The 22,509-nt window shown below is 43.4% G+C and overlaps 1 protein-coding gene across 8 annotated transcripts; it reads right to left on the reverse strand.

Moving 5' to 3' along the window:
• Positions 1 to 91: 91 nt before the first annotated feature.
• Positions 92 to 21,100, reverse strand: LOC106589276 (autism susceptibility gene 2 protein). Of its 8 annotated transcripts, none has more exons than XM_014179030.2 (17): positions 19,104 to 21,100; positions 15,745 to 15,924; positions 7,970 to 8,005; positions 7,816 to 7,845; positions 7,651 to 7,699; positions 7,111 to 7,459; positions 6,688 to 6,908; positions 6,130 to 6,449; positions 5,983 to 6,024; positions 5,738 to 5,824; positions 5,568 to 5,651; positions 5,298 to 5,336; positions 4,759 to 4,830; positions 4,375 to 4,528; positions 3,799 to 3,882; positions 3,504 to 3,699; positions 92 to 3,318 (listed from the first exon to the last, which is right to left on the reverse strand). In XM_014179030.2, the coding sequence occupies exons 1-17, from the start codon at positions 19,410 to 19,412 to the stop codon at positions 1,722 to 1,724; spliced, it is 3,849 nt and encodes a 1,282-aa protein (XP_014034505.2). In that variant the 5' UTR covers positions 19,413 to 21,100; the 3' UTR covers positions 92 to 1,721. The 8 variants fall into 8 exon arrangements, with proteins under 8 accessions (XP_014034505.2, XP_014034507.2, XP_014034504.2 ...); XM_014179032.2 differs by having other exon boundaries at positions 5,568 to 5,636; positions 19,104 to 21,088; XM_014179029.2 differs by having other exon boundaries at positions 5,738 to 5,836; positions 15,751 to 15,924; positions 19,104 to 21,080.
• Positions 21,101 to 22,509: the final 1,409 nt, after the last annotated feature.

The following is a 22,509-nucleotide window of genomic DNA, read 5'->3' on the forward strand; positions in this document are numbered from 1 at the left end:
ACTGACTTACCTCGTTACATAAATAAAAAAATCCCTTTAAAGTGGCTGAACTCTTTTAGGCACCAAAACAAACAAGACCCACACAATCAAGTAACCAACAATTCATTTAATAACTCATCTTTGTAGTCTCTAGAAGGGGTTTGAAAGGTATAAAATGGTCTTCAAAATAATCGACCCAAATGTATTTTCCTCCTCTCAGTCCAGTCATGTGTAGTATGCACAAGTCTACTGATTCCTTTCTCAATCGTCCAGTAGATGTCCCATTCTTCCACGTACATAATTTATCTGTTCATGGAACATCCCTGTGAAAATGACTTGCCGGCAGGCGTTCATAGTCCAAAATGTGATGCGACACAAACACAAAGCTCCCTCTCAGTGTATTCATCATGTATTCAAAGATCTGATCCATGAAGAGGCCAGAGGTTTTTATGGTTGCGTCTTACTCACGTTCACAAGCATTTCCTTTCTCAGTCATACAAAACTTTTACTGCCTGATCTGGAACAACTTTAATTTGTTACTAACAGGGGAGTGCATTCGTGATACCTGAAAACAATGACAAATAACAAAAAAAACAGTGAATATATTTATTATCATTATAGAAGATAATTAATGTTAATAATTACAAAGGCAATTTCACTAGACTACTGGTCCTGCTCATAATGTCGAGTCAGAAAGGTGAATGGGAAAGTTTCAGTTTTAGACATTGTCCACGGTGGCCGCACAGTTCATAACATCATTCTTTTAAATACAAGAGCTGGAACAGAGGTTCATAGAGCACAAAGGAGTGGTGAAGTTGAGAGGAGAAAGGTCATTTTTTGGGAGGAGCGGAGAACCGAAGTACAGAAGTGTATGGTTCTTTATCGATTTAGAATCTTCAGAAGTTTCATCGGTAATCTACAGTCTTTTCACAATAACAAAGAACACAAAAAAGAAAACCATAGAAATACACTACTAGGGCCAGGACGATACCAGTGTCACGATACTCGTTAGTATCGTGGCAAGAAAACATGAAGCGGATTAAACTTCTTCAGACAAATAGCCCTAAATGTTGGAAACAAACATTGTTGTTATCCAGAGTCAAAAAATTAAAGAGTTTGGTCTGCCGTGCGTTTTAATTTTGGCCATGGAAAAATATTTTGCCCCTTGGTATCGTCCCAACGCTATATGTACTACCATAATTCTTCAGCTCTCATCCAGAAAACAGCCCAACATGTTTGATTTATGCAAAGGGATTTATAGATCTCATTACTTAGAACAAGAGAAGGATGAACCATTCACATGTACAAAATATGCACATCTCTCTAGGGAGTTCATCTTATCCAACCTGAAAAAGCTTGCGTCAAACCTGATCATATTCAATTGGAAAAGCCTCTGCCTCTTCATACAGCTATCATTATTGTATATATCTCTCATATGGAAAAAAACAAACCTTAATATAATAACACACCAGGATGCACATAAACCATGTACCTTAAAATTGCACTGATAGAACCATTGTGGATAAATGTACTGAGTCGCCCTGACAAATCTCTGTATCCCTTCACCGCCTTCGACCCAATCAACCAGCAACACCATTTGGGGGTGTTGAGACCGTGATTGGTCTAGAGCCTGAGTAAGCTGTGTGTTGTAGTTCCTAAAGGGTGTTCCATCTTACAGGAAACAGTGAGAGCAGCACAGTAATCCTGACATTTCCTTACTACTCCTCTGGTGTGTTCCTGTACTATCTGGACTCGCCTTCTTTGTGAGAGCTGTACAGTGCCAAGTCCCCTGGCCCACCCAGTCTACGGGTCGGGGTGGAAGACCTGCTTGTCACAGATGGAATGAGCGGAGGGGGGGCGCCTACGGACAGTGCCCCCACCAGGCCAGCAGGGGTCTTGGCCAGGATGCCATTGGGCACGTGGTGAGTGTGGAGAGGCCCCAGGCGGGAGTAGAGGCCGGGGTGGTGGGGCGAGGAGTTGGAGGCTCCAGGCTGATGGATATGTGAGTGGGAGAGCATCCCGGCGTGCAGCTGCTCCAGGTGGGCTGCGTGAGAACCCGGTGGGTGGTGGGAGCCCGAGAGGTGCGGGTGAGCGTGCATCCCGAAGTAGCGTGCCCTTTCAAAGTCTTCCCTTAGGATCTGGGCGCGCTGCTGCTCATCCATGAGGCTGCCACCTGGGGGCCCCAGCTGAGGAGGCCGGTCAAAGTGGTGGGCCATCAGGCCAAACTCCTGGCGGACTGAGGAGGTAGAGGTAGGAGGGTGGTGGTGAGGGTTGTTGGCAGCCACAGCTGCTGCCAAGGCTGCCGCCCTCTCGGCCTCCAGGAAGCGCTGGGCGTGCTGGGCCTGGAGCAGCCGGGCCAGGTGGGGGTCGGAGCGCAGCGCCAGGTGGGGGTCCGAACGCAGGGCCATGGCCTCTCGGCGTTGCTGCTGCTGCTGTTGTTGGGCAGCCAGCTCCCTCCATGGGTCCCATTGGAAGCTGTGGGGATGCTGGCCGTGCCCCTGGGGTGGGCCATGAGGGTGGGTGGAGAACCTCTCCCCCCCTGGACCCACTACTATCCCCCCACCCCCTTGTGTGCTCCCCAGGTAGGCCTCAATGGCGGCCTGCGCTCGAGAGCGCTCCAGGAGGGAGAGGTGATGGTGAGAGTTGTGCGGGGTGGGAGGAGGTAGCGGCACCCCGGGCGTGGAAGTCAGAGAGAGAGAAGAGGGTGTGGCGGAGCGGTGGTGGTGAGGGCGGCTGTTGGGCCTGTCGTAGTTGTGGCTGGGGGGCAGAGGCGGCGGCAAGGAGATTGGCACGAGCTCTGGTTCCTCCTTCCTTTCCTCCTTGACCTTGACTGGGGGAAAGAGGGGGGGAGGCTTGGGCACCGGGGTGTTGGTTCGGTCAGGCTTCTTGCCCTGGGACAGAGAGGTGACCGCGGCTGAGGAGCAGGATGAGGCAAGGGGGCCTCCCTCTCTCTGTGATGAGTGAGAGGGTTCGCTGTGGAGGCCGTGCAGCGCTGCGGGCTGCTGACGGGGGTACAGATCCAAGGGGGAGGGGGCGCCGGGTCCAGAGGGCGGGGGAGTCGTCAGCAAAGAGGAAGAGGAGGAGCGAGGTCTGTCTCTGTCTGTTGCAGCTGCTGAGGATGAAGGGCCTAGAGGAGGTGGCCTGGAAGAGACTGAGAGGAGCAGTCTTTTGTCTCTATCTCTGCGTGTCAGATCCTCAGTGAGACCTCCGGGGCCTCCCAGAGGGCCCCCGTGCCCGTTGATGTGGGAGACAGGGGTGCTGCTGCGGTGCTGCTGGAGAGTGAGGGCCGGGGCCACTGGAGACATCCGCACAGGTTGACGACCATATAGCATATTGTCTCTGAAAAAAGATAGAGGATGGTTGGGGAGAGGTATGCAAATTCAGCACTCACATCAATTCCAGTATTGAATTTGTTAAGAGTAACTGAATCAGACAGAAAAATAATAAAGAAAGATAAGTCAGAGTTCAAACAGCATATTTAGGAACTAAGTCGATAATCTAGAGTCGAGGCTGTTGTGTCTCACCTGTCTTTCTCATCTTTGATGTGAATAATGTCTCTCCTCTCCAAGGCCTTCCCCGTGTCCCTCTTCTCAGCCCCCTTGGCCCAACTGGGGCCAGCCAAGGGGGGAGGCCCACCATGCAGTTGGTTCCAGGGGTCATGAGGGTTGGGTAAGCCCCCAACGGCAGGAGGCTCCTTGTGGCCAAACACCGAGCTGTTAGCTGGAGACAGAATAAAGTTAGTCATTTTAGTGGAGAGTAAGGACAACGGAGTAAAGACAAACTATGCTTCTTTTTTGAGGAAGAGAAATGGTGACTCACCCAGCGTAGGGCTGCCCAGTCCCCCAAAGGCACCAGAGCCTAGGGCTCCGAGAGGGGTGAACGGAGGTGAGCGGCCGTACGGATCTGCAACACATAAGCATATAAACATCAGGACTGATGCGCGGACACAAGCCTTACAGCATTAGACCTCTGGCAATATTCACTACTAGTGTTTAGACTCACTGGGGCCTATTAGAGTCACATGCTGAAGAGTTAGTACGCTTTACATTTAATATCTAGGCTAATAAGGTGTTTTAGTGACCTGTGAGTAGGCAAATCAGTTCCTTGAGTGGGTGAATCAAAATGAGAAGTGTTTACTGAGGGTGCAAGTGGTACAGATGCGCCCTTTGAAGCAGTCGTTTACCCAAGAACGCAGTTGGAGTGAGGAAAGAGGTGGGGCGTTGATGGAGACAAAATGAGACTAAAAAAATTATAAATAATTTACTATTTGCAATGTCAAGGAATCTTTCCTCTGTGCCTGAGGTTTTTAAAAAGCCCATATTTTTATCCTTATGGTGAATACAATTGCAGCACCTTTTCTTCAAACATATCTTGCTACACAAAACAAGCACCCACCAGTGGCTGTAAAGAGGCTGGCAGGTCGGTTAAGGTCGTGGGCAGAGGGGAGGCCACCGCCAATGGGCCCCAGTGTGCCCAGGCCCCCGGCCCCCGGAAGACGAGCCAGCATCTCGTTACGGAGGTCCAGCTTGTGCGGATCAGCCTGCATCAGCTGAGAGAGGACAATGGTCAGTCAATGCAATGACCATAGCTTTTTCAATAAACATGGACAACTTTACCAGTATCTATTATTTTGGGGGGATGAGTTGATCACATCCGATAATGTTTTAGATGCTTCAGTGGTCAAATTAAAATCAGAAATACTTTCTACTTATTTGATAAAAAACACAATTGATAGGATCAGATTGAATTGTAGTAAAAAATAAAATAAAAAAGTCCCACCTTCACTTTCTTCTGATGTCTCAGAATCATCCACGCCACACGTACATGCATAGCACACCACTTCCCTGGTTTCTGTGTAGACAAAAACACATGATTGACTCAGTGACCCTGTTTTGCTTGCAGTAAGACTCAAGGCCTTTGCACACCGAGTCAGATGCGATGGTGTCAATGTCTGCCATATGAAATTGTCATCTGGCACTGCATCAACATGTGGGGTGGGGGGTACAACTTAGTAAGGCAAGCGTCAGTAATAAAACAATATATTATGGCTCGGTTTATTTTTCCTGGACGAATAAAACATTTTTTTTTTACTTCTGATTCTGAGATGAGTAATGATGGAAAGTTGCAGGGAGTTTCACAGGTGGTGTGCCAAAAGTTGGAAGAAATCAGAGACGGTGTGCAAGGGCGTTTAGTCAAATAGTTTTCAAATGTCGCAGTCATGACCAAAAGTGAGCAAGAAAAAAAAAAAACGGTACAGTATCATAATACTTTCAAAAATGAAGTATTCAAGTGTTGATGAAGCATCTGGCTTTGCTTACATTACTGACTTTCAACGATGTCCCAAATGGATCAGTTAGCTAAAAAAAAAAAAAAAGAATAGTAAACCATGTTTGTTAAGATTGTCCACTCTTTTTACTATTTGTTATTCACACCTTCCTGCACTGACTACTAGGCCCAAGTCTTTGCACATAATGCCTTTAGAGGCATGTGCATTGTCCATCGATACCAGCTCAATCCTAGACTACAAGCTTCAGTTGTAACCAGTCATCATATATTCCAAAATGGCCATTTTATACTGCGCATCTTACCCTGGGGTCTTTGGGCTGCAAATGGTGAGGCACAACCCCCAGTCGAGCTGTAATCTCAGGACTTGTTCCCTGGGGGACAAGGGGCTGCATCAAAACACAGCAAACAGTTTGTCATCCAGACACTACATGACATATCATCCATTGACTTATGTAGCTAAAGCTCCACTCACCTTAGGCTGGAAGGCTCCTTGCAGAGAGCTGAAGGGCCCATTGGGAGGAAGCACGGGCTGGATGCCTGGCACTGGGGGAGGAGGGTACTGTGGGAAGAACTAAATCAGCCACACACACAAGCAGAGGCTGGTTAAAACTACACTCCCCAGACCCCATTCTGCCTAAGTCCTACCACATTCATCTCAACAGCCACCACAGCAACGTATAACCAAACCAATTCTGGAGCATGTAAACGTAAACTCACAGTGTTTCTGTAGAACCCCTCCAGCTTGCCATATTTCTCAAACTAAAAACACAAAAAGCGGTTAATGACAAATTCACAACACTGGCATTTCAAAGCAGAAGCTGCTCTGTGAAACCCAATTTGACAGGGTAGAAAGTAATCGCTTACCAGGTGCTGAGGCGGTGGTGCGGAGGGTGTGGGGTGCAGGAAGGGGGTGAAATGTTGGTGCGTATGTGTATGCTGGTGCTGGTGGTTGTGCTGGTGGAACTGGAAGGCCAGGGGCTGAATTCCGGGCTGGGCCTGGGAGGAGCGGCCTGAGGAGCCCGAGCTGGGGCTGGCCCCCGATGGACCACCGGGAGTAGAGCGGCCTGGCCCGCCACCATTGAGCTCAGCCCCAGGTACGCTGCGGCGGCCCTCGCGATCCTGCGAGGCCAGGAAGTGAGAGTTCAGGCCCTGGCGCAGCAGGTCCTGGCGCAGCAGGTCCTGGTCTGCAGTAGTGGGACAGATGGAGAGGAATGGAGAATACATTTTAAATAGGTGGATATGGAGCCCAAATAACTAATTTTACAACACTGTGACAGTAGGCTGTCCAAGAACCCAAATGAAGCTAGTAGTAGACCTGATTGGTAAATACAAACACACAGATTTGCAATTATGGTTGAAGATCTGACTGAGGCTGTGAAAAAAGGTGAATAGCATTACACATTGGTGCCAACTGTACAGTACCTGCTCCTGAGTGGGAAGTGAGGAGAGGAGGTGGAGGGGGAAGCCCAGGGGAGGGGGTGAACATGGCCCCAGAGCCAGCACGTGAAGGTGGGCGCAGAGATACTGATGACCCTGGACCTCTAATTAGGGACATCGACATACTGGAAGAGGGAGTTGGCGGTCGCATAGACAACGAGGAAGAAGCAGCAGAAGAGGATGGGGGCTTGACTGATGTACCATTCCTAAGGAGAGAGAAAAGTTGACTAGAAAATATATTTCCTTAAGAAAATGGGTGCTTGCGTTAGCAGTCTTGATTTTACATTTTTTCCTTTATTTAACCAGGCAAGTAAAAAAAAGTTGTCAGTTATTTTATAAAAGTGGAAGAAGTAGTATTGTTACTGCAGTAGTAATGCTGACTATTAGGCAGATCTGGCAGTGACTGACCTGTTGTTGATGCCCATGCTGTAGATGGATGGGTGTCGCCCGGGGAAGGTGAGGAAGGACTTGTGTTTGGAGTGCGGCGGGCTGGGGTGGGCGCTGTGGCGAAGGCCATCGCTGCTGCCGTTGAGCTGTCCGGGCCTTGCGACCATGCCCGGGGAGAGAGACGGCAGGCAGGAGGGTGAGGTAGACAGGGGCTCGGGGTAAGGCGGCTCCAGACTCCTCTCCTGGCTGCGCTCCAGGCCAGAGACGCGCGGGGTGACCGCCAGCCGGGAGAGGCCACAGCGGCCTGGCAGCGGAAGTGTAGGGCAGCCTTTGCCCATAGAGGCCATGCTCACAGGGATAGGTTCCAAAACTACAGGGCGAGAAAGAACTGTACTTAAACAAAAACGTGAAGGAAAAAAAACAGTTCTAAGAAAGGACACCGCATATTTTGAAATAAGTGCATACTGGGATTACATTTTTTTTTTTTTTTACGCCAAATGACGAGAGCATATTTAGAAAGCAAAGGCATACAGATATGGTAAGAAGACAACTGCATTTTACCTTTCCTGGTGCTGACAATGAATATTGGCCCCATGTCACTGTCGGAGGCCTAGGGGGATGAGATGAGAGGAAAACACAAATAAATCTAAACCCAATAATGAGCAGGAAAAACACTGCTCTTCCAACAATCATAATTGTATGCGGTTTGATGCAAACAGTACCCACCTTATCTGCCGACTCGCTCTCTGTGTCACACTAAAATAACATAAAAAGCAACATTTAGGTGTGCCACAACATTCATAAGCTACAATTATAGGACGCAGCTGTATTCTATGGTCATCTTATGTATTGTAATCGATAGAAGTATAAAGAAACTTACGATGTAGCCAGTCTCCAAGAAGAGGATGCCCCCACCCTAAAAAAATTATAACAGTTAATATGTAAGATTGGTGGTATTCACCTTCAACACACAGTACCATGCAAAAGTATTGGAGGCTGCATTTATTGTAGCTGGGGACTTTTATTAAAGGAAATCCGAGGATAATGCAACCGAAACTAATCAACGCATCTCCTATGCTACATGCGCAACACGGACCATGGATCATTGCTACTCTCCCTTCCAGGACGGCTACAAGAACCTCCCTTCGGCAAATCAGATAATTCTGCTCGTCCCTACCTATTGGCAGAAACTTAAACGGGAAGCTCCCGTGGTAAGAGCGTCTGCTAAATGACTCAAATGTAATGTAAAAATGTAAGGACTGTTCAACGTTGGTCTGACCAATTAGAATCTATGCTTTAACATTGTTTTGATCACATGAACTGGGAAATGTTCCTGGTGGCCTCTGAGAACAGTATCAACGTATACACTCACTCTGTGACTAGGTTCGTCAGGAAGTGCATAGAGGATGTTGTTCCCACTGATGATTAGAACTTATCCAAACCAAAAACCCCATTTGTGCAAAACTGAAAGCGCGAACCACCACATTTAACCATGGCAAGGTGATTGGGAACACGGACGTGTACAAACAGACCAGTTACGACCTCCGTAAGGCAATCGGAGGCAAAACGACAGTACAGGGACAAAGTGGAGTCACAATTCAACAGCTCAGACACGAGTTGTATGTGGCAAGGACTACAGCCAATCACAAATTATAAAAGCAAAGCCAGCCACAACGCTTTGCTCCAGGATGAACTAAAGACCTTTGCCTGTTTCGAACAAAACATTGAGCCGCCGACACGGGCTCCAGGCGATCACAAGGACTGTGTGCTCTCGTTCTTCGTGGCCAACGTGAGTAAGTAATTTAAGCATGTTAACCCTCGCAAGGCTACCAGTCAAGACGGCATCCCAAGTCGCGTTCTCAGAGCATGTGCAGACCAGCTGGCTGGAGTGTTTACGGACATACTCAATCTCTCCATATCCCAGTCTGTTGTCCCAACTTGCTTCAAGATGTCCACCATTGCTTTCCTGGGTACAGGAACAAAGGTAATTTAACTAAATTACTATTGCACCAAAGAACACACTTCTGTCATCATGAAGTGCTTTGAGAGGCAAGTTAACAACCATATCACCTCCAACTTGACATCCTAGACCCACTACAATTCGCATATCGCCCCAACAGATCCACAGACGCCGCCACTGCACTGCCCTATCCCACCTGGACAAGATAAATACCTATGTAAGAATGCTGTTCATTGACTACAGCAGACTTAAACACCAGTGCCCTCCAAGCTCATCACTAAGCTCAGGGCCCTGGGTCTGTACCCCTCCCTGTGCAACTGGGTCCTGGAAGCTTCAATCTCCAGTCACCACTAGCCAGCCTCCACCCGGTACCGTGCCCTGAACCTTAGAGACTGCTGCCCTACGTACATAGTAGGGATGCACAATATAAAAAAATATATAAAAAATAAAAATGTGGTTTACATATCGGAATCGGCCGATATTAGCTAAAAATGCCAACATCGGTATCGGCCCGATGTCTAGTTTAACGCTGATGCGCAAAACCAATGTCAAAGCTGACGTGCATAACTATATAACATAGGTACATGACGTAATGACGCCACGTAAAATGTTACGCTACACGTGCAACACAGCATTCCTAACCTAGCCCACAATGTCTGCTGTGTGGATCAAGCAGTCAACAAGTTGAGCAGTCATTTGAGAGAGTAAGAACATTTAAGCGAGACAAATCAAAAGGCAAAATCCATTAACGCCAAAATAATGGAATTCATTGCCCTTGACAATCAACCGTTCTCTGTTGTGGGTGATGTTGGCTTTCGCAACTGGTCGAGCACCAGTACACACTACCAAGTGCGCTATTTTTCAGATGTTGCCCTACCAGCGTTAGAGTAAGTGTCACTGCTATTACCTTCACGACATACTATGAAACGCCGTTTGGGTCTTCGCGAGTCAAAAAAGATACACGTCAAATAACACTATTTGACAATAACACTATTTGACGCGTTAAATACGCTTTTAATTTGCAAATAACAGTTCTATTATAGAATGTTGTGTGTTCTCAATTTGCACGAGCAAGCCAAGCGCCACCACTACTATCAGTAGCACTGTCAAAGCTGTACAAAAAAAGTCTGCAAATACCGGCCACAAACGATGTGTTTACAATACCACGTTGGTAATCAAGCATTATTTGTTTGACCGCAACTTCTGGTGTAGCTAGCTAGCTTTAGCTTGGTACCTAGCTAACACCAATATTACCAGCCTGAAAACAATGACCAGTAGAAACTGCAGTCATTTTCATTATTCTTAGCAATGATTTAGGAATCCTTGTGAGTAAGTATTAGCTAGGTAGCCACTTGTTCACCTATTGAAATTGAACTTCAGTTCATGAAAATAAATAGCTAGCCAACTACTTAACCAGGTTGACCAAAGCTAACGTTATAAGCCGTCAGCTAGCATCATCTGGCTAGTGAGGCACGACCGGACCGGGTTATGTGTTCTGAAGCTAGCCACAAAAAGGATTAGGCACAATAGTGGGATTTGCAGTTTGCCTTCAAAAATAAAAGTACCTATTTGAAAGTGACGCAGAAGGTTACGATTGGTGGAATCATGCCATATTTAGACTAGATGATGTTAAACAAGGTTGGAATGTGAAGCATCAGTCTACTTGGTGACACCCACAGAACACAACCGTGAAGAGTATACGAAAATATTAGCGTTATAGCTCTTATCAGGGGACTGTGACATCACCTCCCCAGTCAGCCTAGTGTGTATTGACATTCATATTGCACTGTACAGCTTTACCTAAGGATTGGGGATCAATGAAATAGGGTATCAGTCTACTCAATACTAGAGGTTGAACGATTAATCAGCATGGCCGATTTCAAGTTTTCATAATCGGTAATCGTCCTTTTTGGATGCCAATTATGGGCGCTTACATTGCAATCCACGAGGAGACTGCGGTGCAGGCTGACCACCTGTTACGCGAGTGCAGCATCAAAAGGACCTGTGGCTGCAAGGAGCCAAGGTAAGTTACTAGAAAATATTAAACTTATCTTAGAAAAAAACAATCACATAATCACTAGTTAACGACACATGGTTGATGATATTACTAGGTTAACTAGCTTGTCCTGCATTGCATATAATCAATGCGGTGCCTGTTAATTTATCATCAAATCACAGCCTACTTCAACTTCGCCAAACGGTGATGATTTAACAAAAGCGCATTCGTGAAAAAAGCACAATCGTTGCACAAATGTAGCTAACCATAAACATCAATGCCTTTCTTAAAATCAATACACAAAAGTATCTTTTTTTTAACCTGCATATTTAGTTAAAAGAAATGCATGTTAGCAGGCAATATTAACTAGAGAAAGTAACTTCTCTTGCGTTCAGTGCAAGCATAGTCAGGGTATATGCAGCAGTTTGGGCCGCCTCGATCATTGAGAAAATAATTTCTTCCTAACAAAGACCGTAATTAATTTGCCACCCGTACGATAAAATACGGAACAGTTCCGTATTTCACTGAAAGAATAAACGTTTTGTTTTCGAAATGATAGTTTCCGGATTTTACCATATAAATTACCAAAGGCTCGTATTTCTGTGTGTTTATTATATTATAATTAAGTCTTTGGTTTGATATTTGATAGAGCAGTCTGACTGAGCGGTCGTAGGCAGCAGCAGGCTTGGAAGCATTCATTCAAACAGCACTTTACTGCGTTTGCCAGCAGCTCATACCAATGCTTGATGCACAGCGATGTTTATGACTTCAAGCCTATCAACTCCCGAGATTAGGCTGGCAATACTAAAGTGCCTATATGAACATCTAATAGTCAAAGGTATATGAAATACAAATGGCATAGAGAGAAATAGTCGACGCGGCATAATGTCTATATTAACTACAACCTAAAACTTCTTAACTGGGAATATTGAAGACTCATGTTAAAAGGAACCACCAGATTTCATATGTTCTCATGTTCTGAGCAAGGAACTTAAACGTTAGCTTTTTCACATGGCACATATTGCACTTTTACTTTCGTCTCCAACACTGTGTTTTTGCATTATTTAAACCAAATTGAACATGTTTCATTAATTATTCGAGACTAAATAGATTTTTTTCTGTATTAAATTAAAATTTAAAAAAGTGTTAATTCAGTATTGTTGGTATTGTCATTATTACACATATATACACACACACACACACACACACACACACACACACACATATATATATATATATATATATGTATATATAAAAATTGTCCGATTAATCAGTATCTTCTTTTTTTGGTCCTCCAATAAATCGGTATCGGTGTTATAAAAAATAAAATGAAAATAAAAAAATCAGTCGACCTCTACTCAATACGCAAAATATTTTTTCCCCAAAGTCCTCAGAGTTATCATACTCCAAAACATCCACGCAGTATTGTTTTTCCTCAGGTTGACAATAAATGTGGCTCAATTCACAGTTGTTTCAGAGTCCCGCAATAAGAGCTACGACGCTAATGCTCTCTGAGTGTCACTGAGTAGACGATACCCCATGTCATTGATCCGCAATCAATAGGCAAGGCTGTACAGTGAAATAATTATGCCCCTAAAGCCATTCTAAAGCATAATACAGTGTGATTTCAACGGATGTCAAATTAACTAATTATTATCTTTTGTTGACTTTATATAACATTCCAACCTCATTTAGCATGATCTATTCAATTATGGCATAATTCTACCATTTGTATTACTGTCAATGACATACTTTGTTATTTTGAAGGCTAACCGCAAAGTCCACTATTGTGGCTAATCCTTATTGTGGCTAGCTTCACATAGATGGGTCCGACCACCATTAATCAAATAAGAACTGTCTTATAAACTAGGGTTATTTTAGAAGACACCTAGCTATAGAGTTAGCTAGCTAGCTATAGCTACTGAAACAGATGTCGTTTCGCTATGTTTTTGGGGAAGAACATTGTTTGCATCCATGAGCTAGCTAGCTTTTTTTATGACCAGCACTGTAGGTGCGCGACACAACTTTACCAGCATCATAGCATACATATCAATGAATCGTTGTGACATATGAAATACGAGTGGTAGTGTAATCAATGTGTAATAACTACGTAAAAAATGTATGAAAGCGTTAAATTATTATGTGACGTGCAATCATATTCAGGTCCTGATTGGTCAACAAACTTATTTGACACATCAAATAGTGTTATTTAACCTGTTAGGGCTAGGGGGCAGTATTTACACGGCCGGATAAAAAAACGTACCCGATTTAATCTGGTTATTACTACTGCCCAGAAACTAGAATATGCATATAATTATTGGCTTTGGATAGAAAACACCCTAAAGTTTCTAAAACTGTTTGAATGGTGTCTGTGAGTATAACAGAACTCATATGGCAGGCAAAAACCTGAGAAGATTCTGTACAGGAAGTGCCCTCTCCGACCATTCCTTGAGCTTCTTGACTCTTTTTATTGAAAACTTAGGATCTTTGCTGTAACGTGACACTTCCTACGGCTCCCATAGGCTCTCAGAACCCGGGAAAAAGCTGAATGATGTCGAGGCAGCCCCTGGCTGAAAAACATTAGCGCGTTTGGATAGTGGTCGGTCAGAGTACTATGAGACTGAGGCGCGTGCACGAGTCGACCCCATGTTTTTATTTTCTCTCTCTTTGTACTAAAACACAGATTCCCGGTCGGAATATTATCGCTTTTTTACGAGAAAAATGGCATAAAAATTGATTTTAAACAGCGGTTGACATGCTTCGAAGTACGGTAATGGAATATTTAGAATTTTTTTGTCACGAAACGCGTCGTGCGCGTCACCCTTTACACTTCGGATAGTGTCTTGAACGCACGAACAAAACAGAGGATATTTGAACATAACTATGGATTATTTTGAACCAAACCAACATTTGTTATTGAAGTAGAAGTCCTGGGAGTGCATTCTGACGAAGAACAGCAAAGGTAATAACATTTTTCTTATAGTAAATCTGACTTTGGTGAGGGCTAAACTTGGTGGGTGTCTAAATAGCTAGCCCTGTGATGCCGGGCTATCTACTTAGAATATAGCAAAATGTGCTTTCACCGAAAAGCTATTTTAAAATCGGACATAGCGAGTGCATAGAGGAGTTCTGTATCTATAATTCTTAAAATAATTGTTATGTTTTTTGTGAACGTTTATCGTGAGTAATTTAGTAAATTCACCGCTAGTTCTGAACGTCACATGCTAATGTAAAAAGCTGGTTTTTGATATAAATATGAACTTGATTGAACAAAACATGCATGTATTGTATAACATAATGTCCTAAGATTGTCATCTGATGAAGATCATCAAAGGTTAGTGCTGCATTTAGCTGTGGTTTGGGTTTATGTGACATTATATGCTAGCTTGAAAAATGGGTGTCTGATTATTTCTGGCTGGGTACTCTGCTGACATAATCTAATGTTTTGCTTTCGTTGTAAAGCCTTTTTGAAATCGGACAGTGTGGTTAGATTAATGAGAGTCTTGTCTTTTAAATGGTGTAAAATAGTCATATGTTTGAGAAATTGAAGTAATAGCATTTCTAAGGTATTTGAATAACGCGCCACGGGATTCCACTGGCTGTTACGTAGGTGGGACGAAATCGTCCCACTGGCCCTAGAGAAGTTAACATGTCAAATAGTGTTATTTGACGTGCATCTTTTTGACACGCAAAGACCCAAACATCGTTCCATAGAAATCCTGGTTGCGAATGAAACGACTGAACAAATGAACAATGAAACAGCACAGCAAGTAAGTGAAAGAAATAGGTTTTGATTATATTTTACTGGTAATGGGGACATATGTAAATGCCAACAAAATAACTTTTTGGTCAGTGTGGTGTGTGTAACCTTTATTTAACTAGGCAAGTCCGTTAAGAAACGTTTATTTACAATGACGGTATTTACAATTACGGCCTACTCCAGACAAACCCGGACGAAGCTGGGCCAATTGCACGCCACCCTATTGTTCTCCAAATCACGGCCGGATGTGATACAGCCTTGATTCAAACCAGGGACTGTAGTGACGCCTCTTGCGCTGAGATGCAGTGCCTTAGACCGCTGCGTCCATGTGTGTTTTAACTATTTAACTGTACTAGAATGCTTAAAAGGGACCTAACAATTTAAATATCGATATCGTTTTTTTGGGCAAGGAAAATATTGGTTATCGGTCAAATAAGTCACATCACTAATTTCAGTACTAAAATAGTTGACAACACCCTTGAATTTCCAAATTATACTTGCTGTGTAGGCTAACGGTCACTAGGTTGGGATGCACACCACCTGAAAATCTGGTGTCAAAGAGCAGTACTCTAGATATAGCTTACCCAGCGACACGGTATTTAGCAACTTGAAATTATCCTCATGTCTGTCTGACCTCGAGTTAATACATCCCCATCGATTCATCACAAGCTCAGCCGACAGGGTGCTAAAAAGATGTCACTAGTAAGTGTTACTCTTCAACAACAGGTGTGTGTAGCCAGCTAGTGCTCTCACTAGGCCTGTAGGCCATTTCAAGTTTATGACTTCACAGTCTGAATATTTTAGCTAGGCCAGCTAGTTCCCACAAACAAGAACAGGATCCAGACCAGACATGCAAATGCTGCGTTTGAATAAGCTACTTTCAAACCCAAATGTGAGATGACAACTACATACAACACCTGTGTATCTCATGCGACGCACCTTTACCTCAATCTTTCTCCACTTATTTCTATTCCAACAGCTGCGGGATAAGCTAGGTGGGGCCCCTTCCTCGGGCTCTGAGAGGGGCCTTTTACCATTCTCCTCCGGGCCCCTCTTCCTCTTGCTCCCCCTTCCCATGAGCATGGCGGCACGCTGGGTAGGCTTCATGGAGCAGTCCATCTGGAGAGAAGATGCATCCCAGTGTTAAACAAGCAGTACAAAACAATTAGGTTCACTGAAACGATGACAATGTGTTGATTTCCCCAAATTTCCCAGACAGGTTTTCGCTGCCCATGTTCTGCCTTGACAACTGCCAAGGACCTTCCTACCACTGAAATTGACCAAAAATACATAAAAAATGAGGAAACCTTGACTGAGAAATGTTTTGGGGGAAATGAATAGCAGTCAGTGATGCCTGAACTGGTAAGGGAACCTACTGATGACTCAGATTGGTAAATAAGTTCCTGTTACAATGACATTGCATGTTTTAGAAACTCCACTTTGAAGGATCTGTCGACATATGGGTCAGTGCATGGATACCGGATTGGTGCCATTGAACTCCTCAGAGCATGCTATATCAAATTCTAATCCTGAAATTCTGGATTGTGTGGCATTTCATTTCAACAGGGATTGTTGGTCTAATGATGAGCAGATGAATAAACATAGGCTATTTGTAAACATAGGCTATTTGTAATCGACACCAGGTGCTTCGTACACAAATAATTAAGGTTGTTAAGAAACGCATCATAGAAGATCATTGTGTCTGATTTCTTTCATTGTGGTTGTTGATTGGATTGCTTCACCTAAGTGTACAAGGTGTAAATGAACTGTGAATTTTTGGAATCTCAATCCACAACTGATTCACACCTGGAGGTGTGAGGATATAACCAAAATAGTTCCAAGGTAGGACTTGTCCTTTTAAGCCCCTACAGTCTAAGCTACAGTGCAATTGGAAAGTATTCAGACCCCTTGACTTTTTACACATTTTGTTACTTTACACCTAATTCTAAAATGTATTTCCCGCAATCTACTCACAATACCCCATAACGACAAAGAAAAAAACAGGTGGAGACATTATTGCAAATTTATAAAAAATGTAAAAAAGTGTTATTTACAAGTACTCAGTACTTTGTTGAAGCACCTTTGGCAGCGATTACTGCCTCGAGTCTTCTTGGGTATGCTGCTACAAGCTTGGCACACCTGTATTTGGGGAGTTTCTCCTGTTCTTCTCTGCAGATCCTCTCAAGCTCTGTTAAAGTCCAAGCTCTGGCTGGGCCACTCAAGGACATTCAGAGACTTGTCTCGAAGCCACTCCTGCATAGTCTTGCCTGTGTGCTTAGGGTTGTTGTCCTGTTGGAAGGTGAACCCTCGCCTCAGTCTGATGTCCTGAGCGCTCTGGAGCAGGTTTTCATCAAGGACCTCTATACTTTGCGCCGTTCATCTTTCCCCAGATCCTGAGTGGTCTCACAGTCCCTGCTGCTGAAAAACATCCCCACAGCATGCTGCTGCCACCACGCTTCACTGTAGGGATGGTATTGGCCAGGTGATGAGCGGTACCTGGCTTCCTCCAGACGTGACGCTTGGCATTCAGGCCGAAGAGTTTAATCTTGGTTTCATCAGACAAAAGAATCTGGTTTCTCATGGTCAGAGTCTTTAGCTGCCTTTTGGCAAATTCCAAGCGGGGTGTCATGTGCATTTTACTGAGGAGTGACTTCTACCTGGAAACTCTACCATAAAGGCCTGATTGGTGGAGTGCTGCAGAGATGGTTATCCTTCTGGAAGGTCCTCCCATCTCCACAGAAGAACTATGTCAGAGTGACCATCAGGTTCTTGGTCACCTCCCTGACCAAGGCCTTTCTCCCCCGATTGCTCAGTTTGGCTGGGCGGCCAGCTCTAGGAAGAGTCTTGGTGGTTCAAGGATGATCAATGGAAACAGGATGTACCTGAGCTTAATTTCGAGTCTCATAGCAAAGGGTCTGGATACTTAAGTAAATAAAAACATTTTTTACACATTTGCAAAAATGTAAAAAACTGTTTTCACTTTGTCATTATGGTATTGTGTGTAGATTGATTAAAAAAAAATACATTCATCAATTTTAGAATAAGGATATAACGTAACAACATGTGGAAAAAGTCAAGGGATCCGAATGCACTATATATGGAATTATTTTAAGGTCATACCAAGGATCATTTAGCTATGATAATTTGAATTTGGCCTTACTATCGCAAGCTATGACATGACGTAGAAAATTACATTTGAATATGTGGTAAGAGAAAAGATAATTCGCCCTTATTAAACTCGCCAGATCATTTGCACAAGGGGGTATGGTATATGGCCAATATACCACGTTAAAGGCTGTTCTTAAGCATGACGCAATGCTGAGTGCCTGGATACAGCCTTTAGCAGTGGTATATTGGCTATATACTGCAAACCCCGGGGGTGCCTATAGATATATCCCACAGGAGAGTTTGAGTTTTGAAAGTTGGACAGAGGATATCGAAATCTCTAAGCAAGAAAAACTTGGATGAACATTAAAAAAAATGAATGTTAGGCTATTTTCTGGCAATTGTGCGGTTATTATGTACCAAATGTTAAGACTACAAGCACTTGGATGAACTGTTATAAGCCCATACAAACACATTGAATAACAGATTCACTACATGGACAAACAGATACAAAAAAAAAAAAAATCCAGAAGGAAGTTTGTTCTGAAGTGTGTCCTATATCTGTGAGATAAGATCAGGAAAGTCTAAAAAGAATGTGACCCCTTATTTTGGCAGTAAACAATCTCCATATATACTTCCATTCATTTTTTTAAAAACTGGTAAGGGGACCTTCAGGTGAGTCTTGTGAGTGTCTTAGAGCAAAACAACCAACATGTAGATTGCCGGTAGCCCAAACTGTTCGGAAGCTACAGACAGAATTTAGCAGATCGGCTGTACCGACTTCAGATGAGTCCCAACTTGCTTGAACACCATTGGGTTTGAGAGTCTCATCTTTCCATAGAAGGATCATGATAGGTTTTCGTGACAACGATTTTCGGATGTCTCATGGTCTGACAAACACACACTACTTCTGCCAACCTTCACCACAGATGCGGAAGTGCAACATCGGCAGATGCGGTCGATTGAGATTGCATCCAATGCAAAAAAACATATCTTTAGCTTAAACTGACAGATTTTAATTGTAATGTTTTTATTATACTAATTAGATGTATGCAGGGCCACAGAAATCGACTCTAGGGGGTTTAAAGTAAAGAGATTGAGGGAGGACAATTCACGTCTGTGGAGACCATTGACAAATGTTATTTAGTTACAGTTGAAGTATTGAGCTCACATAAGGAAATACACAGACTTACCTCCAGGGCCTCAACGCTGTTGAAGCTGGCAATTGAGAAGCCATCGATGATGTCCTCCTCACAGTACACCGACTCTCGCTTCCTCCGTCGAGGAGGCCTGTGTCTGGGGCCGGCGAACCCGGGTCGACATTCTCTACCTCCATGACCGAGTACAGATCCTGGCCCGCAAAGCTCCTTTTCCGAGCCCGAGGAGGGCGATGTGGCCCGCTGCTCAGCAAGGTCTACTCTTCTCCTGCGCCGCGCTCTGTCTCGTTGAGAACGGGAGCGTCGGCTCTGTCTGAACCCACTGCTTTGACTCGGACCTTCCATGTCAAAACACACAGCACCAGTCCCAGTCTGACCGAAGGCACTTTTAAAAATCCGTCCCAGTCGAAGGCACTTTCCTTAGCCAAAAGTTAAACACCACCACACAGGCCCACACCGGAGCCCCTGTTTAAAATGGCGTTAAAAGTAACGTTAGTCTATTTAACTAGTGTCTTTTGCGGACAGGATGGCATCTGTGCCTTTCTCTCGGCTAAATTTGACTGTCATGTCAATGCACTAAGATGAAATCTTTATTTCCAGAATTGGTGGTATTAGCTAGTGTTCTCAGCAGAAGTATATCCAAGTTAAGCTGTCAAGACATGGCTAATTCGCAGTCTCAAAGAAGGCTAGCTGGCAAGCCAACAACCAAATATGCGTATGTAAATAAAAATGACTAACGCTAGTTAGCTGTCTAACTTAACTTGCTAGTTATTCACCAAAACGCATATTTTATACGAATGTTACATTTACTGAGGTACTGCTACAATGTAAATACACACCCATCTCGTTCTAATTTCAATTTCGGCACGAGCTGACACATTTGCTAACCTAGTTAACTAGCCACATCAGCCAATGATAACTAGCTGACGAACGATAACGTTAGCTACCTGCCACGGCCAAATCACCAGAGCAAGATCATTTGTTGCCAATTTAAAGCATTATATAGCTAGCTCATTTAGTGCATCCACAAGTATTCCAAGCATTTTAGTTAAACAGTTTGATTACCTGTTTTTGTAGCCAACTTTAGCCATACATAAGAATTATGTTCACTTGGTAGTTGCTACCTAGCTAACGTTAAATGTATTCAAGTGCTTTATTATGCTAGTATTAGCTAGCTAGTTAAATAATTATCTAGACAGTTTATTGCAAACGCATTGTAGCTAATTATCACGGAATAGGCAACGTTATATTAAACAAAAACATTATTTAAATACCTTCCGAAGTATTGATTAGCACAAAATCCACAACTAGCTGTTACCCTGGAGCTGACAGGAAAGCGAACATTTTCTCCAGCCTGACGACGGGCCCAATACGAATGGTTGAATTATCAAAGAAAGACGTAGCTAGCTAGCCGTAGTTGGGTAGCGAGCTAATTTAGATACCTAGCTAATCCACACGCAATACTTTTTTTTACACTAAATCTGACGTTATATGGTGACTGTTTTGTCACCCACTATTCGTGTGTTATCGATGTCTCTCCCTACACTAATTTGTTTTTGCGCCACAGCCATTAAAAACTAAATTATTCTAGGCCCTACTGAAGCCTCGGTCTTGAGTTCCATTAACGACGGTATCGACCAAGCCCCTGGCAGGACAACTCCTTCAGCGGCCAACAGTGTAATCCACTTGTGTCGGGGGAAGTTGAATTATTTGCCGATATTTCCGGTTGAACCAAATATATCGTAACCAGTCTTCAAGTACAAACAAAATAGAACGATTCTCTAACGACCTTTCATTTGGAAACAAATAGGAAAATTGAAGATCTGTGAGACAACCCTTGTCAATGTGCATTGTGCGCTTCAGCGAGTCCTCGCCTATCAGGGTTGCCAGGTCAAGCTAAAATCTCTAGACCAATGACCACTTAAAACCTGCCCAAAAGGCCTGGAAACTAGCCTAAAAAAAAAATCACAGCAAGAGAGTCGCTGCCATATTTACACAATTTGTTTTCTCCGATAACGTTAATCGAGCCAATTAAGAAGGAATATCATAGTAACCTTAGAAGCAAAATTCGAGTTTCCTCAAAATAATAATTATTGCAAGCTATGACATGACGTAAAAAAGTCATTTGAATATGTGGCAAGATAAAAGATAATTCGCCTTTATTGAACTTGCCAGATCATTTGCATACGGGGTAAATAAATCCCCTTTGCGCATGTCCATAACTACAGATAAATCCGACAGGAGAGTTTGAGTTTTGAAAGTTGGACAGAGGATCTCGAGCAAGAAAAACTTAGATGAACATAAAAAACGAATGTAATGCTATTTTCTGGCAATTGTGCTGTTATTATGTGCCAACTGTTAAGACTACAAATGGCCCATTTGCGAGATTGATTTATCATTTCAATAGGCTACAGACAAAAATCTGGGTTTATGATTGTAATTCAATTTTGCCATGGTTTGCTTAGATAAAGACAGGTAGCCAATAGCCCCTGATAGACAAGATGTATGCAAGATGTGAACTGAACAATTTAGCAGCTTGCTTAGTTCAAATTAAAACGAATTTATTCAACATGAATAGCGAGGCGATTAAGAGGTAAGAAGTGCTTGTGTTTCCCAATAGCCTGCTGGTATAGGCTGAGGATGGGGTCATAATTTCAATCACTGAATTCAATATTAATATATATTATGAACTGAATATGCTTGTCAACAACAGTCAGTGTTTATTTTTTTGAATTTGTTTTACCTGTAGCCTAATCTGACACCTATTACCTTCAATCTAATGCTTTCTAACAACTGATCGGCAATTGCGATAGAGCATTTCCAATATAATTAACTAAAGATGTCCATTAATAATTGAATAATAACACAAGCCTACAACAACATTAAACTGAAGTTATAGGCTCTTTATTAAATTGGTTTGCCAGCTCCACATAGGCTACACAAGTGGCATACGTTGATTTGCAATGACTCCAGTGATATCGTAATTGAAACATATTTATTGTATCAAATGGTAGCCCACAATGACATATACATTAATAGGCTACTGGATGGCCAACAGAGGCAAATGTATAATTCTTCACATTCAGCCTAACGTCAGTTTCATTGAGGACTTTTCCCCATAAAAAGAACCTCGCGAGGGAGTTCCATAACTTCCATTAAAAATTTCCACTCGGGTGGCCCCCGAGACACAAGAACTAAGCATGCATAAAGCACTTCTCTTGATACTGTTCTTTATTAAGCAGTCCACATTAGAATACAGTTTAAACCACATCTATAGGGGGTGATATGTGCCAGAATTAAGCCTCGGCAATAGCCTAACATTGAACGTCTGACTGACATGACATGATACAAGCAGCAGTACCACCGTGTGGCTAACCTCTGTGTGACGCATGCATGTTAATAAAAGTCATAAGGTTTATAGTTTATATTTATATTGATTAAA

This window comes from Salmo salar, chromosome ssa28 (assembly GCF_905237065.1).
Source record: "Salmo salar chromosome ssa28, Ssal_v3.1, whole genome shotgun sequence".
NCBI classification, from domain to species: domain Eukaryota; kingdom Metazoa; phylum Chordata; class Actinopteri; order Salmoniformes; family Salmonidae; genus Salmo; species Salmo salar.